The sequence below is a fragment of the Charadrius vociferus genome, unplaced genomic scaffold (assembly GCF_000708025.1).
Source record: "Charadrius vociferus isolate BGI_N301 unplaced genomic scaffold, ASM70802v2 scaffold56, whole genome shotgun sequence".
In the NCBI taxonomy this organism is placed as follows: domain Eukaryota; kingdom Metazoa; phylum Chordata; class Aves; order Charadriiformes; family Charadriidae; genus Charadrius; species Charadrius vociferus.
Window position 1 is genome coordinate 1,305,974 of NW_009649057.1, and position 20,890 is coordinate 1,326,863.

The 20,890-nt window shown below is 49.7% G+C and overlaps 2 protein-coding genes across 2 annotated transcripts in view; both read right to left on the bottom strand.

The window, feature by feature from the left end:
- Positions 1-2,132: 2,132 nt before the first annotated feature.
- DPM2 (dolichyl-phosphate mannosyltransferase polypeptide 2, regulatory subunit) lies at positions 2,133-8,649 on the bottom strand. Its single transcript, XM_009888085.1, has 4 exons — positions 8,605-8,649; positions 3,733-3,822; positions 2,484-2,586; positions 2,133-2,191 (listed from the first exon to the last, which is right to left on the bottom strand). Exons 1-4 carry the CDS (start codon positions 8,647-8,649, stop codon positions 2,133-2,135), a joined length of 297 nt encoding a protein of 98 aa, XP_009886387.1.
- A 1,931-nt stretch (positions 8,650-10,580) lies between these two features.
- The window catches only part of FAM102A (family with sequence similarity 102, member A), a 32,705-nt gene continuing 22,395 nt past the window's right edge, over positions 10,581-20,890 (bottom strand). The window contains exons 4-11 of the mRNA XM_009888035.1: positions 18,707-18,823; positions 18,159-18,205; positions 15,209-15,366; positions 13,960-14,064; positions 13,500-13,689; positions 13,191-13,312; positions 11,972-12,041; positions 10,581-11,076 (exon numbers count right to left, since the gene is read on the bottom strand). Coding sequence (XP_009886337.1) covers positions 11,031-11,076; positions 11,972-12,041; positions 13,191-13,312; positions 13,500-13,689; positions 13,960-14,064; positions 15,209-15,366; positions 18,159-18,205; positions 18,707-18,823 — 855 coding nt within the window. The 3' untranslated portion in view covers positions 10,581-11,030. The remainder of the gene's footprint in view (positions 11,077-11,971; positions 12,042-13,190; positions 13,313-13,499; positions 13,690-13,959; positions 14,065-15,208; positions 15,367-18,158; positions 18,206-18,706; positions 18,824-20,890) is intronic.

Sequence of the window (20,890 nt, forward strand, 5' to 3'; positions counted from 1 at the left end):
GGCTCCGGGACCGGCACCGGGACCCATCCTCTATGTCCTGGGACCAACGCGTCTGGGACCGACCCCGGCACCCGTTTCTCTCCCCACCTCCTGCTCTGCCCTCTCCGCCTTCCCGGGGGTCCCTGCAGCCAACCCCCCCCGCCCCGCCCCAAAGCCCCTTTCTCACCTCCTTGCACCGCACCAGTAGCTCCAAGTCAGGCCGGATACTGGTGCGTTCAGCGGTGGTGGGAACAGCTCAGGGATCAAAATGATCCAAAATGGGGCTGGGGCCTTCTTGACACCCCAGGTCCCCATCTGATGGCCCCGGGGCGGGGGGCACCCGTCACCCACAGCCCCTCGTGCTCGGCCCAAACTGCAGAGCCCCCGTGAGAAACATCCCCCGAGCGAGCCGCCGGCTGCCTGCCCAGGGAGCGCTACTGGACTTTGCTTTCTCCCACTGTTGACAAAGAATTATGACCTTGAAACTGGTCCAAAGCCTGTCCCCCACAAGCTTTAACTGGGAGGAAAGAGGAGGTGACAGGGACACCGCCGTGCTCCCACACAGCAAGCAGTGCTGCGGGAGAACGCCTGGACCTGCTCAGAGACACGACCAAATTTTTCCCCCTTTTACCACCCCCTGTCCCAGCTCAAACCCACCTTGAGGGGGAGCGGCTGAGCAGGCGAGGGGCTGGGGAGTGGGGGATTCCTCACCGGGAGAAGGGGCAGCAGCAAGGCACAGGTAAGGGAAAACAGGGGGATGGAGGACCTGGCCTCAGGGAGAGTGCAGCGAGAGGTGAGCGGGGTGGGTGTGCAGCCCGGCACAGCCAGGCAGCCTCCCCAAGAGCTGGAAACGAGCCTCCAGCCAGATTCAGCCCAAGACCTGCAGCACCCAGTGTGCCCCCAAACCACCAGCATCACCCCCTGGCAGGATGGGAGACGATGGGACACGCGGCTGTCTGGAAGGGGAAGTTCGCAGTGTGAGAAGGATCAGAGCGCCCCAATCTGCCCTCCTTTTGCTGGAGCTACCCCAGGCAGGGTAAAGCAGCCCCCAGCATGGCAGGGCCAGCAGAAGGCTTGGTTTGCCCAGCCAGGTCCTCTCCGGTGCTTCCCCGCCTGTCCCCACTGGCAAGACAGGACCCACCGAGAGCCCAGGCAAGGACCTTCCCCAGCACGGCGTTGGGCACTGCCAGGGCCATGCAGCAGAAACCATCCCAGCAGGCCTGCGGCACCCCCTTGGCATGGGCTGAGGACAGGGACTGAGATCTTGGGGACCTTTATTGAGGGTGATCCCACTCGTTGTGGTCTGTGGGAGCTGGTGGGACACCAAACCTCAGGGCAGCAACTGCTGCCAGGAGAGTAAACCCTGGGGGGGAAGGACAGGGTGCCACCACACCTCCCTGGCTGGCATGTGGAGTCTTGTCCGGGAGCAGGAACCCAGCCAGTGGCTGACAGCAGTGATGAGAGCCACACTGGTCAGCGGTGGTGCCGAATGCTTCCTTGTGACCCAGGGGATCTCCTCGCCACCCCCTCAGCTGGATGACGGCAGGAGGGGATGCAGAGGGCAGCAGTGGCACTGTCCCTGCACCCTCTACATGCCCAGCCTCATGGGCGTCCCTCTTCAGAAAGGTAAGAGCCCATCAGCATCATGGTTAGTCCTCCCAGCAGGCAAACGGAGAACACAACCCTGCCTTTTCCAAGCTCAGTCTCATTTCTTTCCTCTCCATCTTGAACCCAATTAATAAAACCCCACAAACCGCATGTAAACATTTAAAAAAAACCCAGAAGGAACAAACTACTGGACACAGCAAGAGCAGAGGGGAAGGATTACTCAGAGGCCGAGCAGTGGACAGGGCTCAACTCGCACTCTGGCTGTTACAGCTCCTCCAGCCAGCTCTGGTACGGGCGGCCCCAGCGGGGGAGCAGGTCCCTCACAGCCGGAGCTCTGGTCCCTCTCTCAATGAGCCCCAGAGGTCAGTTTTGCTTCCCTTTGGTCAGTAAGTTGTAAACTACAGAAGACTTCGTCTCTGCAGGAAGGAACGTGGGAGAGCGCAGGCAGCTCGGTGCTGAGCGCTCTGGAGGAGGTGCTGCAGGCAAAGTCTTTTCCTGGCTACGACGCTGCAGGGTGGGCGCCTTCTCATCTCTCAGCTGGGCTTTCAGTCTGATTTCTTGGCAGGTTTCCTGCTCTTCCACATCACGACCATTATAAAGACGCCTACCATGAGAGAGAGAACAGATTCAGCCAGAAAACTTCTAATTATGGGCACTTTCAAAACCCATTGTAGTGAGCAGCAGAACCTCAGCAGAGAAACAATTCTGCTGTCCAGAGGCTCAAACAGCCAAAGTTACAGGCAAACACAGGCCCCGAGAGTCCATGTCAGGCGGAGCTGTGTCAGGAGCCACAGAGAGCGTGTCACGAGTGTCACACATTAGCTAACCCCCTAGCAAACCTCTTCTCTCTTCCTAATTTAGAAGCTTCTAATTAGAACAACAGAAATAACACTCACCTATAAATAGCAGTAACAGCAGTCCGGCCACCACAGGGATGATAACTGCATACTCCCGAGGCAAGAAGTACCGGTGTATCCCGTGGTCGCTGTCGATGAAGGGCTGCAGGAGACAGAGAGGGGTGTCAGGAGGTGGGCACAACACCCAGGCAAGTCCCCGACACCTGCAGCCTTGTGGTTTCAAAAGCAGGATGGAAATAGCAGTCATGAAGAGATAGCTAAAAAAAAACAACGGCGCCCAGACCCGCACGTGGCTTGGCCCACAGCTGCAGGGATGGGACAAGGGACAGGCAGTGAACGCTTCACCGTTCGGCAGACACAGTGCCATCACAGGGGTCCCGCAGCCCTGGGGTGCCAGGGTGGGCACGGCTGCTGGCCCACTTGGTACTGAACACAGTAAATCTGGACTCTGCTCTGCACAAGGGAGCAGCTGATACCAGATCTGCTTCATGGCAATCCCTCTGTGGAGGCCAGCGGAAGGCTCTGGACACTAGAGAGCAGTGTAAGGATTCCTACACGGCAGCGGACACACCTAGGCGTTCCTGGGACTACAGACGTGTATGAACACATATCAGGCAGATAGTAAGCAGATGCAAGACTGGAATTCAAAACTCTCAGAGGGTAGGGGAGAAGCTGCCAGGAGTTCAGACATCAGCCCAGGGCTGAACCAGGCCTCTTGTACTGGAAAGCTCATGAGGAGACCTTTCTTTCCAGGAAGAAAACCACTAATGACCCACGCTGATGCGTCACTAGAAGTGGGCAAACTACCAGGTTCGCAATTGCTTTTCCAGAGCTCTGCATTCCCCAAACCCTTCTCCTCCCTACCAGGCTCCAGATTTAGTAAGAGTCATCTCTTTTTATGTTTCCCTCCGTGATCTCCCACCAGAACGAGGAATCTGGAGGACTGCAAATACGAACATCAGTGACAACACCTCCAGAGGGACCAGGCTCCAGCTCTTGCTGATAGCTCGAATGAGCCTCAGATCTTACACCGGCTGGGTCAGCTTGTCTGAGAGCAGCAGTGCAGGTTGCACGATCGAAGCTTGGTCTCACCCAGGCAAGGGCTGGCACATCCAGAAGGGGCAAGGGCTGGACCAGCAGAGAGGAAGCTCTGCCCTGAAATTTTTAACCAAGAAGCTGGCAAAGCAGAGTCCTTCAGGCACACAGACACATCATCCCCTAAACAAAGCCTAGGCTAACACCTGAGTGTGAAGTGACTGGGATTGTAACAGCCAGAGGGGACCCGTACCAGTATGATGATCCAGAGGGTGTAGTAAACAAAGAGAACGAGGCTGAAGGCAACCAAGCCGAATCCAACCACCTGGTCTGTTGCTGTGGCCTGCAAAGGGAGAGAGAGTCAGAGAAGGACCCGCAGGCTGTGGCAGCTGCTCGGGAACGGTTAATGGCTACCTGCTGTTTGTTCAGCCCCAGGGCATGCGAATGCACCGCCACGGGTCTGAAACGGGGAGGGGAGCGGAGGGGAGCGGAGGGGAGCGGAGGGGAGCGGACGACGGGGAGAGGGGCCGGAGAGACCCTGCGGGGCTCCGAGGGGGGAGGCACCGGGGCAGCACCCGCCCGGGGGGCTCTGCCTGCTTCCTGCAAGGGCTTTTCCTTCCCTTCTCCGGGATGGTGGGCAATTCCCCCACTCGGCTCTTGAGGTTCCAGTTTGAGGGGCTCAGAGGGGACTGCACCTTAGCAGCTGACCCAGAGGCGGTGGGGAAGAAGAAGCGCAAGGGCACTTCCTCAGAGGACTCAGAAGGAGTTTCAAGTACCTGCTGCCTTCCCCTGCACCAATATACCGACTCTCGGCTTTTTTAAAGCGCGTTCTGGCAGATGTGCTGTTGCATGTCAGTAGTTCTGTCCCTGCCAGGCTCTGCACACCTTTGTACCTGTCTCTAGAAAGGTTTGGTATAGATTCACCACGTGTGTCAAGACAGGCAGTGCCACTTTCTAAGGGAGTAACAGAGAAAGCAGTAGCAGTATTCCTGTGCTTACAGCCGGCACACACGGAAACATGCTGCTGATTCGGTGCATGAGTTACTCATTGGAAAATACTCCAGAAAGTCACAGGACACCTGCATTCTGGACCAGGCATCAGCGGGAAATGCAGTGAAAGAAAGTAAATTCGCAGGAAGGCCCCTGTAGTCCCCTGTTTGTGCGAAGGAGGCCTTGGCTCCTCTCAGCCATCATGGAGGGCAATGCCTGACAGGCTGCGAGGCCAGGCTGGCCGCCCTCTGCACGTTCGGTGCCTCCCCCACAGCACCAAGGTCCTTTTTTACAGCTGGAAGCAAGCAGGTCCCAGAGGGAAAGGCCAGGAGCAAAGCTCTTTGCTAAAGCATCCCCAATCCTGTGCCACTGCCTGGCGAGAGGAGAGGATGGTTCCCTTCGGCAGCACAGTGCTCCAGTTTCACCCACCACCCGGTGTCCATGTGTTCTGGTGGAAGTGACTCATCTTGAACCCAACTGGCTCAACACCTGCTCCAGCACTGTGTCCTGTGCCCCAGCCATTTCTCCACACATGCCACGGCTGGAGGTCGCTTCCAACCCTGACCATTCTGTGATTCTGTTGAGGAAAGGGAAAAAGGAGGTGGAACAGCTGAGGGACACAAGGGATTATCTGAGGATGGGGAATACAGCTGAGGGAAAGGGGAAGACCCTCCAAGGGACTCCAAGGTGCAGCTGATCAGACGCGTCGTGGCTGAGGCTTTGGGAGGGTGGGGAAGGCAAAGCCGCCTCCTGCCAGGGGCCCTGGTCCCTTCTAGCCTTTGTATGCATCTGCAGCAAGTACCCGGGCAGCGAATTTGGCTCAAATCTCCATCAACAGGCTTGCCAGCCTGCGGTGACTGCCCTCGCACAAGCGGCAAGGGCCCAGAGGCGTTCCCTGGAGCCCCATGGGCTGCGACACCTTCCCCTAGGCCAGCCTGGTGAGATGGCCCTGGGCGGGGGTGCCCAGCCCTGCTCTGCAATGGGGCAGGACGGGGCTGTTCAAGCAGGGCTTTGGCTAGAACGCGGTGTTCAGGAACACCAGACATTGCCAGGACTCGTGCCAGTTCGACCTTCCCCCTGGATTGCAGGCTGTTGCTTCCACTGGACTTGTGCTGTGCTGCCAGCTCCCCTCTGTAGCACTTCTCCCGTCTGCAGGGAAGGGCTGGCAGGGATCTCCACTCCCAGCCGCCAAGGAAATCCTGGAGGGCAAAACCAAATCCTGTTCCAGGGCTCTGCATGTCAGCAGGCACTGTCTGACCCTTCGGCTTCCTTAGCAAATATTTTTGAATCAAAAACACATTTAAAACCAGAAACAAAGCAAGAAGAATCAGTGTGAAGTACCAAAACCCTTTATTTTTCCCCCAAACCATAACAACATTTGACATTATATTGATTTCCTCATATATTTGTTATTTCTCTACGTTAGGAACCAGATACAGAAAATACAAACACGATCTGTTGAATCAAAGACGGCACAGCATTCCGTTAGAAAAAGAAACAAAAAACTAGAGGAGCAAGATAAAAATGGTGAAAAATAGTCATTCCCTCCAGCCCAAACTTTCCAAGAATCATCATCAAAATAGAGCAGTGGAAGTAGCTTCTCTTTCTAAACGCACTTCTGCTTTAAGAAAAAAGTTAGATTTATCTTTAGATTTCAAAGTAAAAAAATGTTAAACTATCTTTCAAGCAATTTTGGAAGTTTGCATAGACCCATTCCCTTTCCAAAAATATCAGCGATCTCTCTATAGAATCTGATATAAATCAAGTGCGCGCCTCATCTGAAGATCACCAAGCTCAATTCACTTTCAAGAAAATAAAACACGATCTCCCCTTCCCCTCCCTCCCCCCCACAAAAATACGGGCTCTACCGTTATTCCTTGTGTTTGAGGCAAGTTACGAGGCTCAGCCACACCTCTCGCTCACAGCTTCATCCAAATTCCTTTTTATTTCCCAGGTTTCCACGTCCGCTCCCTCCTGACAGGGCAGGGGCAATGCAACGTAGAGCTGTGGAGGGCATCAGGCTCGGATGGTGCGGGTGGGCTGATGGATGACAGCTCTCAGGGGGGAAACGAGGGGCGAATTTTGCACTCCTCAACCCCCCCCCTCCCCAGTGAGGAAGTGGCTTTACAAGGACAAACACCTGCAACCAGGCAGTGTTTGTAGGAACTTGCCCCTGGGGACCAGCCTTGTCCACAGGGCTCAGTCACCAGAGCAAGAACTCGTTCAGCTAGAGACTAGGTGGGGTGGCGGGGAGGGGGCAGGAGGGGCGGAGGGTGAATTTGCAGCTCCTGCGTAAGGCAGCGAGGGGAGCGGGGGGAGGCCCTCTCCAGGAGGGGTGTTTAACCTAGGTGCTCTAGCGTACCTGGAGTGAGGTTTTCCCAGAGGTTCACAACAGCGTGTGCAGAGTCCAGCTGCACAGCCACCAGTTTAAAATGAAACAGCAACAACAAAATAAATAAAAAATTCAACCCCTCCTATTAAGATGCGAATGAAATACATATTTCTTCAGGTCTTGGCCTGCTTCGGAACCCTCTAAAAACTGAAGCAAACATTTAAAAGGGCTTATTAACTTCCTGCGGGGGGCAAAGTGATGTGGCAATGGGGGGGGGGCAGAGATCACACGCCTGCTGCCCATCCCACCGAGGGTCAGGACAGTACAAAGGCCCCCATTTAAAGTGCCAACCATACAAAAGAAGATGATGGAGGAGCAACATCCTTCTCCCCCTTTTTCCATCACAATTTCCACTTGAAACCCATCTCCTTCACCAAGTCACAACTAAGCCGATTCTTTTGGACATTCACTCAGTTTATATTGTTTTTTTTTAAAAAAAGTTAGTAAAAAAGCTACATTGAATTTCTCAACTCTTTGCAACGGGCTTCCACCACTAAAGGTCCAGAAACTGGGAGAGCAGAGCCCACGTGTTTTGCCTGGCCCCAAGACTGGAGCAGAGAGCCAGCTCTGCTCTCCAGGGTCTGCCAGGCGTGAGCAGCCCTGCATGTCAGCATCTGAAACCCAGGGGATGCAGAGTCTTGCCAATAAGGTCCTTTTACTTGTTTAAGCCACCTCTGAATCCCCTGAGAAGGGGAACAATGTGGGGAAGAACATCCCCCCTCAGCTCCCCAGGAATAAAATATCAATGAAACAATAATGCAGTCAAAAAAACACCAGCCTGCTGGGTTTATACAAAAAAAGTCAATAAACTTCACAACAACAACAACAAAAAAAACCAAAACCCAAAGGAAACTAGCCAGCGGTTTGGGTCTGGAAACTGATTCACTTCTTAAATGTTCAAAGTCCAACAAGGAACAGACTGCAGCGATGCCACAAGGAAAAAGTGCTCGCGAGATGCAGCTTCCCGAGAGACGGCAGTGAGTCTGTGGGACAAGCAACCCCACTTCCATCACCACTGCCTTGTATGCCCACCACTGGCCAGGTACCGCTGGGCATCACTTGTGATGGCATGCGCAGCGGGAGCTCTGTGTGGGATCTAGAAATAGGAACAGACTGCTCCATCTTCCCTCCGGGTCTGCTCTGGGAGCTCCAGCCCTGGCTGTGCTGCACCAGGCTGAACGACTAGGGCTGCTTTCTTATTCAAAACAAGGGGTAGGAGAGATAAAAAGCTACTGTAAAGACCAGGATTTGTGAAGTCAGTAATAATGTGGAGACAAGGAAGAGATACCCTATAAGACACAGTTATCAAAAATGCAAGCAGTGATGTGCCAAGCTGCTGGAAGAGAAGCCAGAGACATGCCCAGGTTGGCCACAGCTATGCGATGGAGCAGGTTATGCCTCTGGCAGCCTGGGACAATGAGACCAGCTTTCTGAAAAGCTCAACTGCTTTTCCTCTTGCTTCACTGGGAAGAGATTCTGCCCTCTGTCCTAATGGGGATTTTGTGACATGCCGAGCTGCCAGCGCCTCGGAGCAGCCGACTCTTGCCAATGGAAGCCCAGAAGAAAGCCCTGGGTTCCCAACTGCTCTGACAGTGACTGCCATTGTTTTTCATGGGAATAGACGCAAAGCAGCAGAAGTGAGCAGGGTTTTGGCCCCTTTCCTGGCTTATGTTTGCTCCTTTCAAATCCTGGATGGACTCAGCTTCCCAAGGGGCTTCGCTGGCCCCCAGGGAGCAGCCTGACCCTCAGCTCCACAGAGCCATCTGCAGACAGGGCAGGAACACCCATCGCTGCCTGAGCCTGCTCCTGCCTTCACCTTGACCTGAGCAGAGGGTCAGGTCAGGCCTGGCTTTCTGGCAGAGCCCCAGAGAGAGAGAGAAAAGCAAGCAGTTCTCCCCTTCCTGCAGACATGCATCATCCCAGGAACAGGGCAGGATGCTCACCAGCCTGCTAGCGAGTGCCAAACCTTCCCAGACTGAATGAAGAAGAGATTACCATTAAAAGACACCAGCAAGTGTGAAAGAGTTTTTGTTCTAGACAGACTCAAAAGATCCAATACTTTTTCTCCACATTAAACCAAACCCAAGGTGTTGTCTACACCCCTTCTTACCCTACACCAAATTTAATTCCCTTTGAAGGGAAAGGGTGAAAGAGATCCATATCCTACAGGTTGTCTGTCCAAATACAGAAAGAAACCTCTTGACTCAAAAAGAGAAACTGTCGAAATAGAGTAAGCAGCTGTATAGCTTTGCCACACTGCCTAGCACCCTCCCCACGCAGCCATCCTTAGCTAGCAGGGCAGAAAAAAAAAATAAAAAAAAAAAATCAAGGCCCTTTCATTCCTTGTTTTTCGTTCTGCCAAATTCCCTTTTCCAGTAACTCATCTGCATGCATTCTGGCCACAGAGACCATAATTAATACTTTTTTTTTTTTGTTTGTTTTTCCACCTTTAAAAAAAGGCTTTACAATAACTAAGAACTTGAACAACAACGTGATCAGTTACAAGTGTTTCCTTGCTGAATGGGACAAGTGTGTGCCTGTGTGTGTGCACGCACACGTGTGTCAGAGGAGGGCACGTTCCCAGTCATGCCCAGGAGCGTGCCATTGCCCCGAGTGCACAGCCGCTGAGTGCTACTACAGTACACTGGCAAAAGAGGAAAGGGCACTACACAGAAATAGCTTATTGGCTGAAAGTCTCTGTACAGGAAGGGCTGCAAGCACAGCCTGCTGACGGCCCACGGCTGGAGTCTGCATAGATCCTCATTTGCAATTCAGCTGCCAGGAGAATCTATAAGCGGGAGCTGAAAGGGACGGACATCTCTGCCACGCACTGCAAGGAAAAGAGGCAGCTAAAGTGTCAAACAACTGCAGAAACCAAACCCAAAGAATAGCAATTGAAAGATCAACCAGAGAACAGCTCGAAGCCTTGTCAGAAGAGTTCACTCGCCGTGGAGCAGTTAAGAACGGCTGCTGTGGCTAACAGAGCAGAAAACACCCATTCTACCTTTGAAGGCAGAGAAGGTAGCTTCTCCCCAGCCCCAAAAGGAACCAGCTCAGACATAGATCCCTGGTGACAGGGCAAGAAAGGCCAACCAACACCAACTCCCGTACTGGCCCAGGCCAAGAAAGGCAACTGTTAATCACCACCACAACGTAGACACCACTGCAGTCAACTGCACCCTGCTCTGGCCCAGGGGAAGGCTATCAGATAACCAGATTCTTTTCACAGCCTAAGAAGGGCAGTTCCCTTCCTGAGCCACAAAAAAAAAAAAAAAAAAAAAAAAGAAAAAAAAAAAGAGAAACCAAACGACAAGCTCCAACAGTGACTATTTGCTGAATCACTCCAGCGAACAGGGATTACGCTCCTGGAACAGCAAGTAGAAGCCTCCTCCAGGTCAAATCTGGAACCTCTAAAGTGCTCCTGCTAATGCTAATAGATGAACACTGCCCTTCCATGCCCAGCAGTGGAAGAGCACAATGCAGTTAGTGGTATAACAAGCACTAGCATTTAACCGTTTATCAACTCCCATCTGGATTGTGGTAGTTTTCTGAAATGCACTTTTGGGAGATATTTCCTATGAGAAGAGGATGTTTGGGGATTTGAGGGTAGGAAGGTGAAGTGCGCACCTTAGCATACCTTGTTCAGTCAAACCGTTGCCTCGGAAGGCGATGTTCCCTTGCAGAGTCAATGGAATAAAGCATCCTGCAAGTGGCCGTTTCACCATGTCACCAACAAGCAGCTCTCGGTTTGGTTAGAACGGTTTCCCCCTCCCCCAGTGGTTTGAACAGTTCACAGTGGTATTACCCAATGTTTTGGGGAGACAGAAGCTGAGAAGTCCCCTGTTGCAAGTGAATGGGTGGAGTGAGGGATGCAGATGAGCAACATCCTCTAGGACTAAGGATAAGCCCAACAGACACCTTGCATCTGATCAGAAACAGGGGGAAGGCAGGCACTGGAAGAACCAGGAAGCGGGGAAGGGTAATGCCAACACAGGGAAAGTGCATGATTTGGAGTGGTCTCGGAGTAGTTCTGCAGTGCAAACGTATGGGGAGGGGCATGGAGAAATCCCTTCTGGAATGCTGCATGAAGAGAGGTAAAGGTTGGCATCCATGTGGCAGCAGACTGGGTAGGGGGCCTGTTTCCAGCAGCTCTACCCTGTTCTTCACATTTAGTGGGTTTCAATCACCACTGGCTCGTAAACTCCAGATGAGACCCTGGGGAGGCAGAGGGGAAGAAGATGAGAAAGCCAGGCTATTTTCCTCAGTCACCTAGAGCAAGGAAGTTCTTATTCAGACCTCTCCACTCACAAACATCACCCTCTAACCCCACACAAAATACTGAAAATAACAAGTCAGTCTGGCGAGAAGTCAACCCTCATAACACAAAACAGACAGCTACGAGGCAAGCTAACACTAGAGCACTTGAAAGAGCTGGGTGTAACAACTGAATCCTTCTAAAGCACAGAGGAAAGGGGGAGTATCCTGCGCAAAGAGCCAGTATTCCTGGCTTTGCTTTTCTCCCAATTTTGTCGCCGACTTGACACATCTTTGCATTACCATTATTGGTTGAGGTTTTTTTAACCTCAAAAAGTGCTAAATATGCTCAAATGCAACTAGCCAAGACACTGTACTGAGAGCTATTGTGGCAACAAAAGGTTTTATTTGTTCAGCAGTCTTTCATGAGAGAACAAGCTCTCACTCAACAAAGAAGGAGGTGGCAGGGAAAAGGGAGGACAATAACCCAGGCTGCTGCAGTTTTGCTGCAGGCCAGCAGGAGGCAAATCTCCCTGCCTTCAGTCCCGCGCAGGAGCAAACAGGAACCAACCTCTACCATTTCGTCCTTTTACTCCTTACTTCTGTTCTTGGATCTAACAACTAGGATCACATTATCCCTCTGAGCTCCTGCTGAGAACTGCATTCATACTCCAGTGCAGCTGTAGCCTGTCACCAGAGGGATCCCAGGGGTGTTAATGTGGGAATAAAGCCACCATGTAGCACATGATGTTTAGAAATCTCTCCTGTAACAGCAAAAGGTGAAAGTTTCCTGTGTACAAAGTGCTAACTAATCTCTCTGGAGCGCCCCTGTCTGCCAGCCTTTCAGGAAGCCTACCTGTTTCCCAGCTGAATTCCGCTCAATGTAGTTGTTCCGTCTCTGCTCACAAACAACCTCAGGTTACTGTCTGCAGATAGAAAAGGAAGTAAGACATCAACATCCAGAACTACCAACTGCTGCCAGGTGCTCCCCTCCTAGCTGCGTTACACAAAGGACAGCACGGGAACAAGTGCATTTCTGGGAATGCATGTGCATGCTTTCTGGTGCTCCCACAGTAACAGAGCCCCTGGGAACACCTCTTCTTGCTCTGGAAGAGAGCCTCATGTACAAATCAACCACAGCATTAAGCTTTGGAAGAGTAAACACAGAGAGATTACTTCAGTGATATTCCTCCAGCTGCTTCTTTTAAGTCAATTCCATTGATGCAAGTTCCTGGTCAGCTTAAACACATCTGAACAGATGAGACAGTGAGCCTACAAAAGCAGCCTACACGCTGCTTTTGTAGGCTCACTGGAGGAGAAACTCAGACTGTTCTTCTGGTGAGAGGTGGCCACATTCAGTCTAGTTTTAACTCATGCTGAGCAAGGTATGTATCACCATATTATAAGAAAGTTGCCATATGCAATGCTTTAGCGTAACTAACTACAGAAATACTAATAACAAGCTAGGCTCAGGTTTAAAGCTCACCAAGAAACCTCAACTAGATGTAAAAGATTGATTTCTAGGCTAAATCAGAAAATTAAAACAAATGCAGTGATATTATTCATTTTCTCTTAACAAATGCTGTGACTGCAATGGAGGAAACCCCTTCTTAGGCCTTCAGACAGACCTGATCACCAGCACACTGTGACCCATCTTTCTTCCCATCTTTTTGCAGAGACGTGCTGTTTCCCCTCCAGTTGTGCTCTCCTACTTCAATAAATATCCTTGGGCTGACCCTGGACAAAGGCCACTACAGCAGTGCAGGCAGCTGATGTAACTGATTTCCACTGCACTGAAGAATCGGTATTTTTCCCCTCTCATCCTGTATGTTTGAGCTACTGTTCAACCTCAGCTGTAGCGTGTAGAACAGCAGCAAGTGCTATTTGCTAATGGGTGTGCAGCTCTCAAATCCACGTGGTTTGTTTACCTACCATAGAAACACCTAGCAAGCACTGCAAGCAAATTGCTGTCAAAAGGAAAAGGGAGTCCATGGCAGATCAGATCTGACTGTAAAAGCGTGGCAGCCTTGCTAAAAGAACAGCCAAGACCTCCCCTTTGAGACTCATCCTCTCACCTTCAGTATTGCTGACATCTGTGAAGTCCTGACTCTGCATTATTTTCTCCACTATATCATCAGCATCGATCCTGGTATCATCCACTCGGGTTGGGTGACTCTCCACTGAATCCTTTTTCCTCCTGGGGAGAGAAAATAAAGGGAAAACTTATGCAGCTTTTCAAGACACACACTTTCAGATTCTCCCCAGCTTCCCTTGGCAATAGCCTCCTTCTCAGCGGCTATTTCCAATCTACCACTGCACGAAGACAAAGGAGTAGATTCTGTCTTGCCTTCCCAGAGGAGGAACTTTTCTCCTCAGTTACCCACCGGGAGGGTCTATCCAGCAGAAGGGCTGGTCTGGGGGGGCGAGGTGGCTTCTCTAGTTTGTGGTCCCGCTCTCCCTCAGGACACTCCACTGTCATACTCAGCCCTCCGGACGCACTGCTGCTGGTGGAGGTATTCCGGCGATGGGTCAAGTCGGACATACTAGAAGAACGTGAGTGCTCCGTGCTGTAACCTGCAAAAACAGAGTGATTACAAACCAGATCTTCTCCCCTTCCTGGCAGCACAGTTAACAGGCAGGGCAGCTTCAGACCAGCATTTCTGCTCCCATATACAGAGGTTCAGACATACATCTGTGAGCTCATCTGCAGAGACTAAACAGGAGATGCTGATACTAAAGAGCAAGGTGAGAGAGATGGCTGCAAATCATTCTCACAAGAACTTGCTGCTGGAAAGAGAAAGGGATGGGGCCAGCACTGGCAGAGCCATGCAGATCAATGGTTACCGGAGATCTTGGACTGCTGGCTGGCGTAGCTGGAGTTCCGTGAGTGTCCCGAGTGGAAAACTTCCTCTGGGCTGGACAGGTTCTGATCCGGTTCTTCTGGGACACCTGCCAAGGAACAACAGGGCACTCCACTTACACCATTGCCAAGCCAGGACATTGCCTGCTGATCACCTTGGACTGGAGGCTGATCTTGGGACGCTAGATCAAGGACAGGGCAAGTCTGTTGGCAGAGCCCTGCTGTACAGACTAACAGAGAGCTTAAAAGCAGCTGGAGAGTAGGGGAGACAACAACAAGCTTCTCTGTCAAGCTTTTCACTAATTCTAGCATCCAGTGCTGGAATTTACAAGCATCTTTGGCAGCTTGAAGGGTCTAAAAGACAGGTAGTATCTGAAGCTATCCACAGTTAAAAGCATTAAGCTAAGACCAAGAAAGCATCAAATGGCCACTGGCAGTAAACTATTACAACCTCCATTTAGGTGCTTCTCCTATTACTACCTTTTCCCTTCTATTATTTGTGAAAGAGCCCATGCCATTTAAATCACATCTGAATTTGATACAGAAGCCTCAGCATAACCTCTGCTCCTTTTCTATCACCCCTGCTTGTCTCTCTTGAAGCAAGCTTATCCAAAAGTGCACAAGTGTAACATGTTAGCCAGCTTTTTAAGAGCCCTTGCACAGTGTGCTAAATCACTGAAGCAATGAGACTAGAGTGCTATTTTGGTGCAGTGTATCTGCCTGCACATTTGGAGTGTGCTGGGAAGAACAAAATGCTATGGGAAAATGCAGTGCCCTTGAAAACGGGCTCATACAGAAGCCAAAGAACTCTGCATCAGCAGCTGGAACAAGGCCATTAGACCTCAAACCAACCTCTAAAACCTTCAGAGGAACTTTTCTAGAAGATAAGTCTGAGCAACAGAATAGCTGAGTGGAGAACAATGTTAAGTGTCATTGAACACAATGGAAAGCGGGGATGAGTGGAATACATGAATTATTAAATCCCTAGTAAAAAGAACCAAATTGCTTTATCTCCACTAACAGAAAGTTGTGGCAAAGATTCATGCTTCCTCTCCTCAGTTGCACTTAATAGATAGCTTTGTTTTTCTCAATTTTCTTAATGAGCAGAGGGTGAGGATGGGTGCGGGAAAACATGAAATATTAAAGAGTTTCTGTGCTTGCAACTGCTGGGAAAAACAAAAGAGTGTCCAGGCACAGCCAAACGTTGCACGGCTCCAGGACCGGCATTCATACCCGAGCTGAGAATGGCAGTTCTTGGCTTGGTCTGACGCAGAGAGCCAATCGTGGCTGAACTGCTGCTGCTGCTGCTTGTGGTTCCCTCACCCTTACAGGTCAGCTGCAGGGTAGAGTCCTGTCCTGGTATGGTGATGGATTTGGCGGTGGAGGGAGGCCTGTGATCAGAAGTGAAGAAGGTTACAAACTGCCAGGCAGGGGCCAGGAATCACCCCACGGCACCGGCAATCGCCACTCTGCTCTATCAGGAAGGTCCCCCCGCCTGCACCCACCCTTCATGTGGAAGGGGGAAGCTGCAGCCCTCTGTGACATTGGATTTTGCTTTCATACATGCAAGACTCGGGTCTTCCCTACCTCGTACTGCATCTGGACTGTATTACAAGCAAAAGCAAGTATCTGAGGTAAATTAAGGCAAAAAGGGACCATTCAGTCATTTATACAGGACAACAGGCTTGGAGCCTGCACTATCCTCTAGAAGACCATCCAGAGCTGCCCTTTTTCCCCCAACATGTATCCCATGGCCAGCTGGCCTCACAAACAGGAACCGGTTTGCTGTTGTCCAGCTCTAAATTCCAGCACCCTTTTGTTACACCTTTCTGGCTCAGGTCAAAAGAAGCCTTTTATCCCAACAACCCCCTCCCCATATGAGAGTACTTTTACAATGATCAAATAACCTTTCAATTTTTTAACTGATGATTAAACTCCTTTTCAGTAAGACTAAAGTGTTTTTCCAGCTGTCAAAATTATTTTTCTGGTTATTCGGCGTGCTCCCAACATCCCTTTGTAAATGCTGACTGCAGGGTAGAGCGGTGAGTGCCTGTAGCCCCCTCCCTTCCTCCAGAAGTGTTTTTGGGTAGAAGCCATGACATGTGCAGCGTGGCAAAGTGGTTATTCCTGTTGGAGTCCTAACCTCCCTGGAGCCCGAAGCGTGAACTAGAACTAACGGATCACATTATGCTTTTTAAGTGAGGAGTGAGAATTATGTGTCTCACTTGGAGCTCTGAGAGAAGATGCTATGTAAGAGGACCTTTGCAGTATTTTGAGAGAAAAAATAAAGCACTGAGAATATTTTATAGGGGCAACCAAAGAGCCATAAAGGTTTCAGGAAACCCACGGCATGCCTTCCCCAGAAAAAAAAAACAACAACCAAACAACAAACCAACAAAAAAACCAAAACCCCTCCCTAATCATGTTATCAGTGATTTACACACACCCAGGTACTTTGGGGACTTTGCTTCAGAGGTTAATAAGGCCTTTACAGCCTTAATAAAGCAAACTGTTCCTGCAGCAGCTGTCAGAGCAGCCCCTGGGTCTGTCAGCTCAGGCAAACAGCCTGCTCTGCCCTCCTGCACGGCACCCAGGAGGAGAAGGTTCATCTGAGTGCTGCAGAAAGTCAGCGCTCGGAAGTGATTTCCCAGCACAGTTTAACTCCTGCCTAATCCCCTAAATGAGTGCCATTTCTCAAAAGCTCTACTGATCAAGGACTATTCTACATGCAAAGCTTCCGTTTTCAGACATTTGCACATCATCAACATATAAAGAAAAAACGGGAATGACTGCAAAAATCCCTTAAGAAAATTAGGAGGTCTGACTTTCAGACTGACCCTACTTATATTAAATAGATATATATATTCAATTCTGTATAATTTTCAGGCACTCTAACAGTGGGACTTGCTTCCACAGTGAAGGACCAACAGGTATTTTTGGCAGACATATTATTTCCAGACATCCTAGTACCCTAGATTTAAAACATCTGTTACTGTTACAAAGTTATGGTTTAAGATATCCAAAACTTCTTTACTACACTTCCTTCTGAAGCAGAAATTTTTTAGAATGACATTGCACTTAGGGTTTTAAAGTCTCAGAAATGCTGCAGCACTATGAAAAGCCATTCACAAAACAAACCAACCAAAAATTATGCAGCATTTTATAACAAGAATGCAAACTAATTTGTACACTTTAAGCTAGCTCCTAAAATTAAACCTTTTAGCCTAGAATACCACTACTACAACAGATGGCCTCAAGGTAAAGCTTTCTTCTCTCATACTGTTAGGAATGAACACAAAATATCTGTATCAGCACATGGCAGTCCTGTATAGTCACACACCCTACAGCACGCTAAGGCAGGTTGGCTTGGACTGCAGAGCCTCGCAATGCTATCATTGAATCATGGAATCGTTATGGCTCGAAAAGACCTTTAAGATCATCAAGTCCAACCGTTATCTAACCAGGCCCACTTCTAAACCGTGTCCCTGAGCACCATATCTAGACTGCTTTTAAAAATATGCAGCAGTACAAAGGTACACGTGGCCAGTATATTTGTTAGTTAATCCCTCAACAAATCTTTAAGCAACAAAACTGCTTCATACCTTAACTGTACTTATTCTTTCCTATCACAATGCATAAAAAAATGTACAATTTCTCTGCTAATTAATACTAATTGTGAACCTGGGTCCCTGTAGAAGAAAAGGAGAACTAAAACGTTTCAGCCTTGCAGTATTTTTGTTGCTGTTTCAAGTCAAGATCTTTATCCTGTGTGATATGTGCTGAAGTGCGTCCATTTCAAAGACTGTTTTCTTCATTGACGTTTCCCTGCTCGGCGGTCAGCGAAACCAACCGCAGAGCTATGAGAAATTCTATCCTTCACGCAAAACATGAAATTTGTTACCAACGTTCATTAGTTTCCAAAACCTAGCAGGGAAAATACTGGCACAACCAATAACCAAGCTGGGAAAACCAGAGCAGAGAACAAACCCACCAACAGCACAGGCTGGCTTAGCTGTCTGGCTGATTCAACAATCCAGACCACCCGTTTCAAGCTTTCCCCTGTACTTCTCAATATCAATGGCATCTTTTCCCCCTCCCCATCAATTTTAGTCACTAGCAGAGAACGGCAGAAGAACCAGGTTTCCTGGTCCGCACAGAACGGGGCGAGCACCCAGAAACTCACGTTTTGAAGCAGGGATCCCCTGAGAGCAGGGACATTCCGATCGTGACCTGGAGAGGGGGGACAAGGCACGTTGTTAGCCATGCTGCAGTGAGCTCCTCACTTCACAACAGCCAGGAGGTCAAGGGCTAGGCGTAAAGATTAGCAAGACCTAGTTCCTCTCCAAAGGAAATCAGCTTCAGGGATTTAGCAAGGTATTTCCCTCCCTGCCCCAAATCATTGGTGTCAGTAACTTCAAGTTGCAGAGGCGCAGCAGGACACCAGCCTGGTCACCCTGACAATGCACTTAGAACTCCTTTCCCCCCTCCTGTTCACGCTTTCTTTGATGACAAAGAATGCTATCGAGGGTCATCACTTGGCAAAAGGGATGCCAAGATATCAAAGGGCAACTCTGATAACAGGAAAGTTCCCAAGTCAGACTAGCAGCATAAAAGCAAAAACCTGTCTCCGCACATAACAGAACCTTCTCTCAGGCCCAGTACTGCACCCTGGCTGTGATCTTTCTGAATTCAATAGGAGAATTTTCACTGTGGCAGTAACAACTGCCGTACCTTTAGGATGGAGTTGTCCTGTCGGGTGTTCTTAGTATCATAGCCTTCCAGCAAGCAGCAACGGACAGTGGATCCAGAGCCTGCAAATTCTGCCAGATTTAGATCAGCAAAGCCCAGCTGTAGCCAAGAAAACAATGGAGGGGAAGGGGAGAGAACAAAAATCACTCAATAAAGGGATACACAGTGTCACACAGGCTAAAGGAAGAGAGCGCATCTGTGAGCGAGGGCAGAAACAGGAGCTGGTACACACACAGTGAACACCCCCTACTCTCGAGGATGGGCAGGGTCACATTCCTCATCCCAAGTCAGGTGGACACTTGGAGGTCTTCAGGAAGCCAGCCCTGCATGGGGGACGGATGTACAGTAGCGGTGCTGGCCAGGACAGCGTTAACCAGCCCGCAGCCGTTGCATAACCAAGGACATGGAAGGCACTAGGTCAACGATGTGGAAAAAACAGAATCACACATACACAAACATAATAAGGCACTCTTTGTATTGGGCCATCCCAGAATGCAGTGGAGCATGTGAACCAGGAGATGAAAGGATATTGTTACAGAGGAAAGTGACACTGTCCTGAAAAACAAACCCGAGACTTTCAGCACAGCAAGCTGGAAGTCCAGAGCCATGCAGCAGTGCATGTGTCTCACCCCCACAGGTGTAGCTGCTGGACTGGGGAACTCCTGGAGCAAAGTTTCCTTAACACCGCTGAGGTTTAACTAGCAAGTGGTATGTTTGACAGGCAGAAGGGAAGAGAAATATTTGGAGAGATTTAGATGTGAGCTCTCTAAACCTTCTCTAACAAAGGAGAAGCAAATAGGTAAGGTCGCAGGCAGATTCAAAGAGGGTACTGATGCCTCTAGAGTAAAGACAAACATAATGAGTGTCTGAAAGAGAACCTTTGCTTTCTGCTTGAATGTCTAGCATACGAATACAGTGTTCTCCTAAAAAAAAAAAAAAAAAAGTTACAGCTTCTTTTATGCAGAGCTTTAGCAATAAAAGCCAGTCATGTCTCATCCAATCTGATCAGGAAGAGATGCTGTACCCCATATTGTCAAGCAACGAATACAGTGTTCTCCTCAAAAAAAAAAAAAAGTTACAGCTTCTTTTATGCAGAGCTTTAGCAATAAAAGCCAGTCATGTCTCATCCAATCTGATCAGGAAGAGATGCTGTACCCCATATTTGGCCAAACCATCCAAGCATGGAAAGTTTGCATCACTTCAAAGTACAGCCCGGCTTCCATGAGAACATGGAGAGAAAGTAGAGAAGCAGAAGCAGCTCAGGCTTAGCTATTATTTTGTGCATTGCTGTACATTTCTCCTGCCCTGGTGTTGACAGCCAGATGATACAGCTGAACTGGGAACCTCAAACAGAAGCACCATCCTAAGGATATGTGGTACTCTGTCAACTGTGGAAGCTGATAGGGAGTCACAGCACAAACCACAGGCACTGCTGTATGAACCCTGGCTCCCGCTGTTCCAAATCAAAAGTCTAAACCACAGGCTGCACAAGATATATGATTCAGGGGAAGGGAGCAACAAGATTAGCATAGCTGCTTCCTCCATCCCATTCTGGAAGGGGAACAAAAGCTGATGGCAAAGAGGGGGGGGAAAAAAAAAAAAAGTGTGGGATAGAGCAGGAACCTTTCTTCAGCAAAAGAAGGACGGAAAAAAATAACCTAACTTTTCTCCCTTCTTAAGAATTCCCTTAATGCAAGTGTTTCTTCCCCTTGCTGTAGATGTTCCTCCATCTCTTCTTGCCAAGGGCAAGAGATGGATGCTTGCTGAATATTCACTGATAAGGAAAAAACAGTGAGTTTTTATCTCTCAGAGATAAACAGGACAGGAGAAAGCCACAGAGGGAGCAGCAATCCCTCACTATGACAAAACTGGAGGACAGAGGAGACACAGCACAACCACACCAGCAGTACAACATAGCAGAGGAGTGGCCCAGACCCAGATGCCTTGTCGTCCACCACAGCACTAACTTCTCCGAGAAGATCAACATCAGAGGACAGAGTGTGGGAGAACCCTCCTGTGGCCCAAATGGCCTGCTGAGGTCAGAAGCTCTTCTCAGGAAGCAAACTCCCAGTATATAGAGGAAGGATCCCTTAACAAAAGGATGTTTTCAGATGTAACCTTTCAGAATAGTTTCCTCAGTTTTCCAGCCAGCTGATGGTGTTCCTT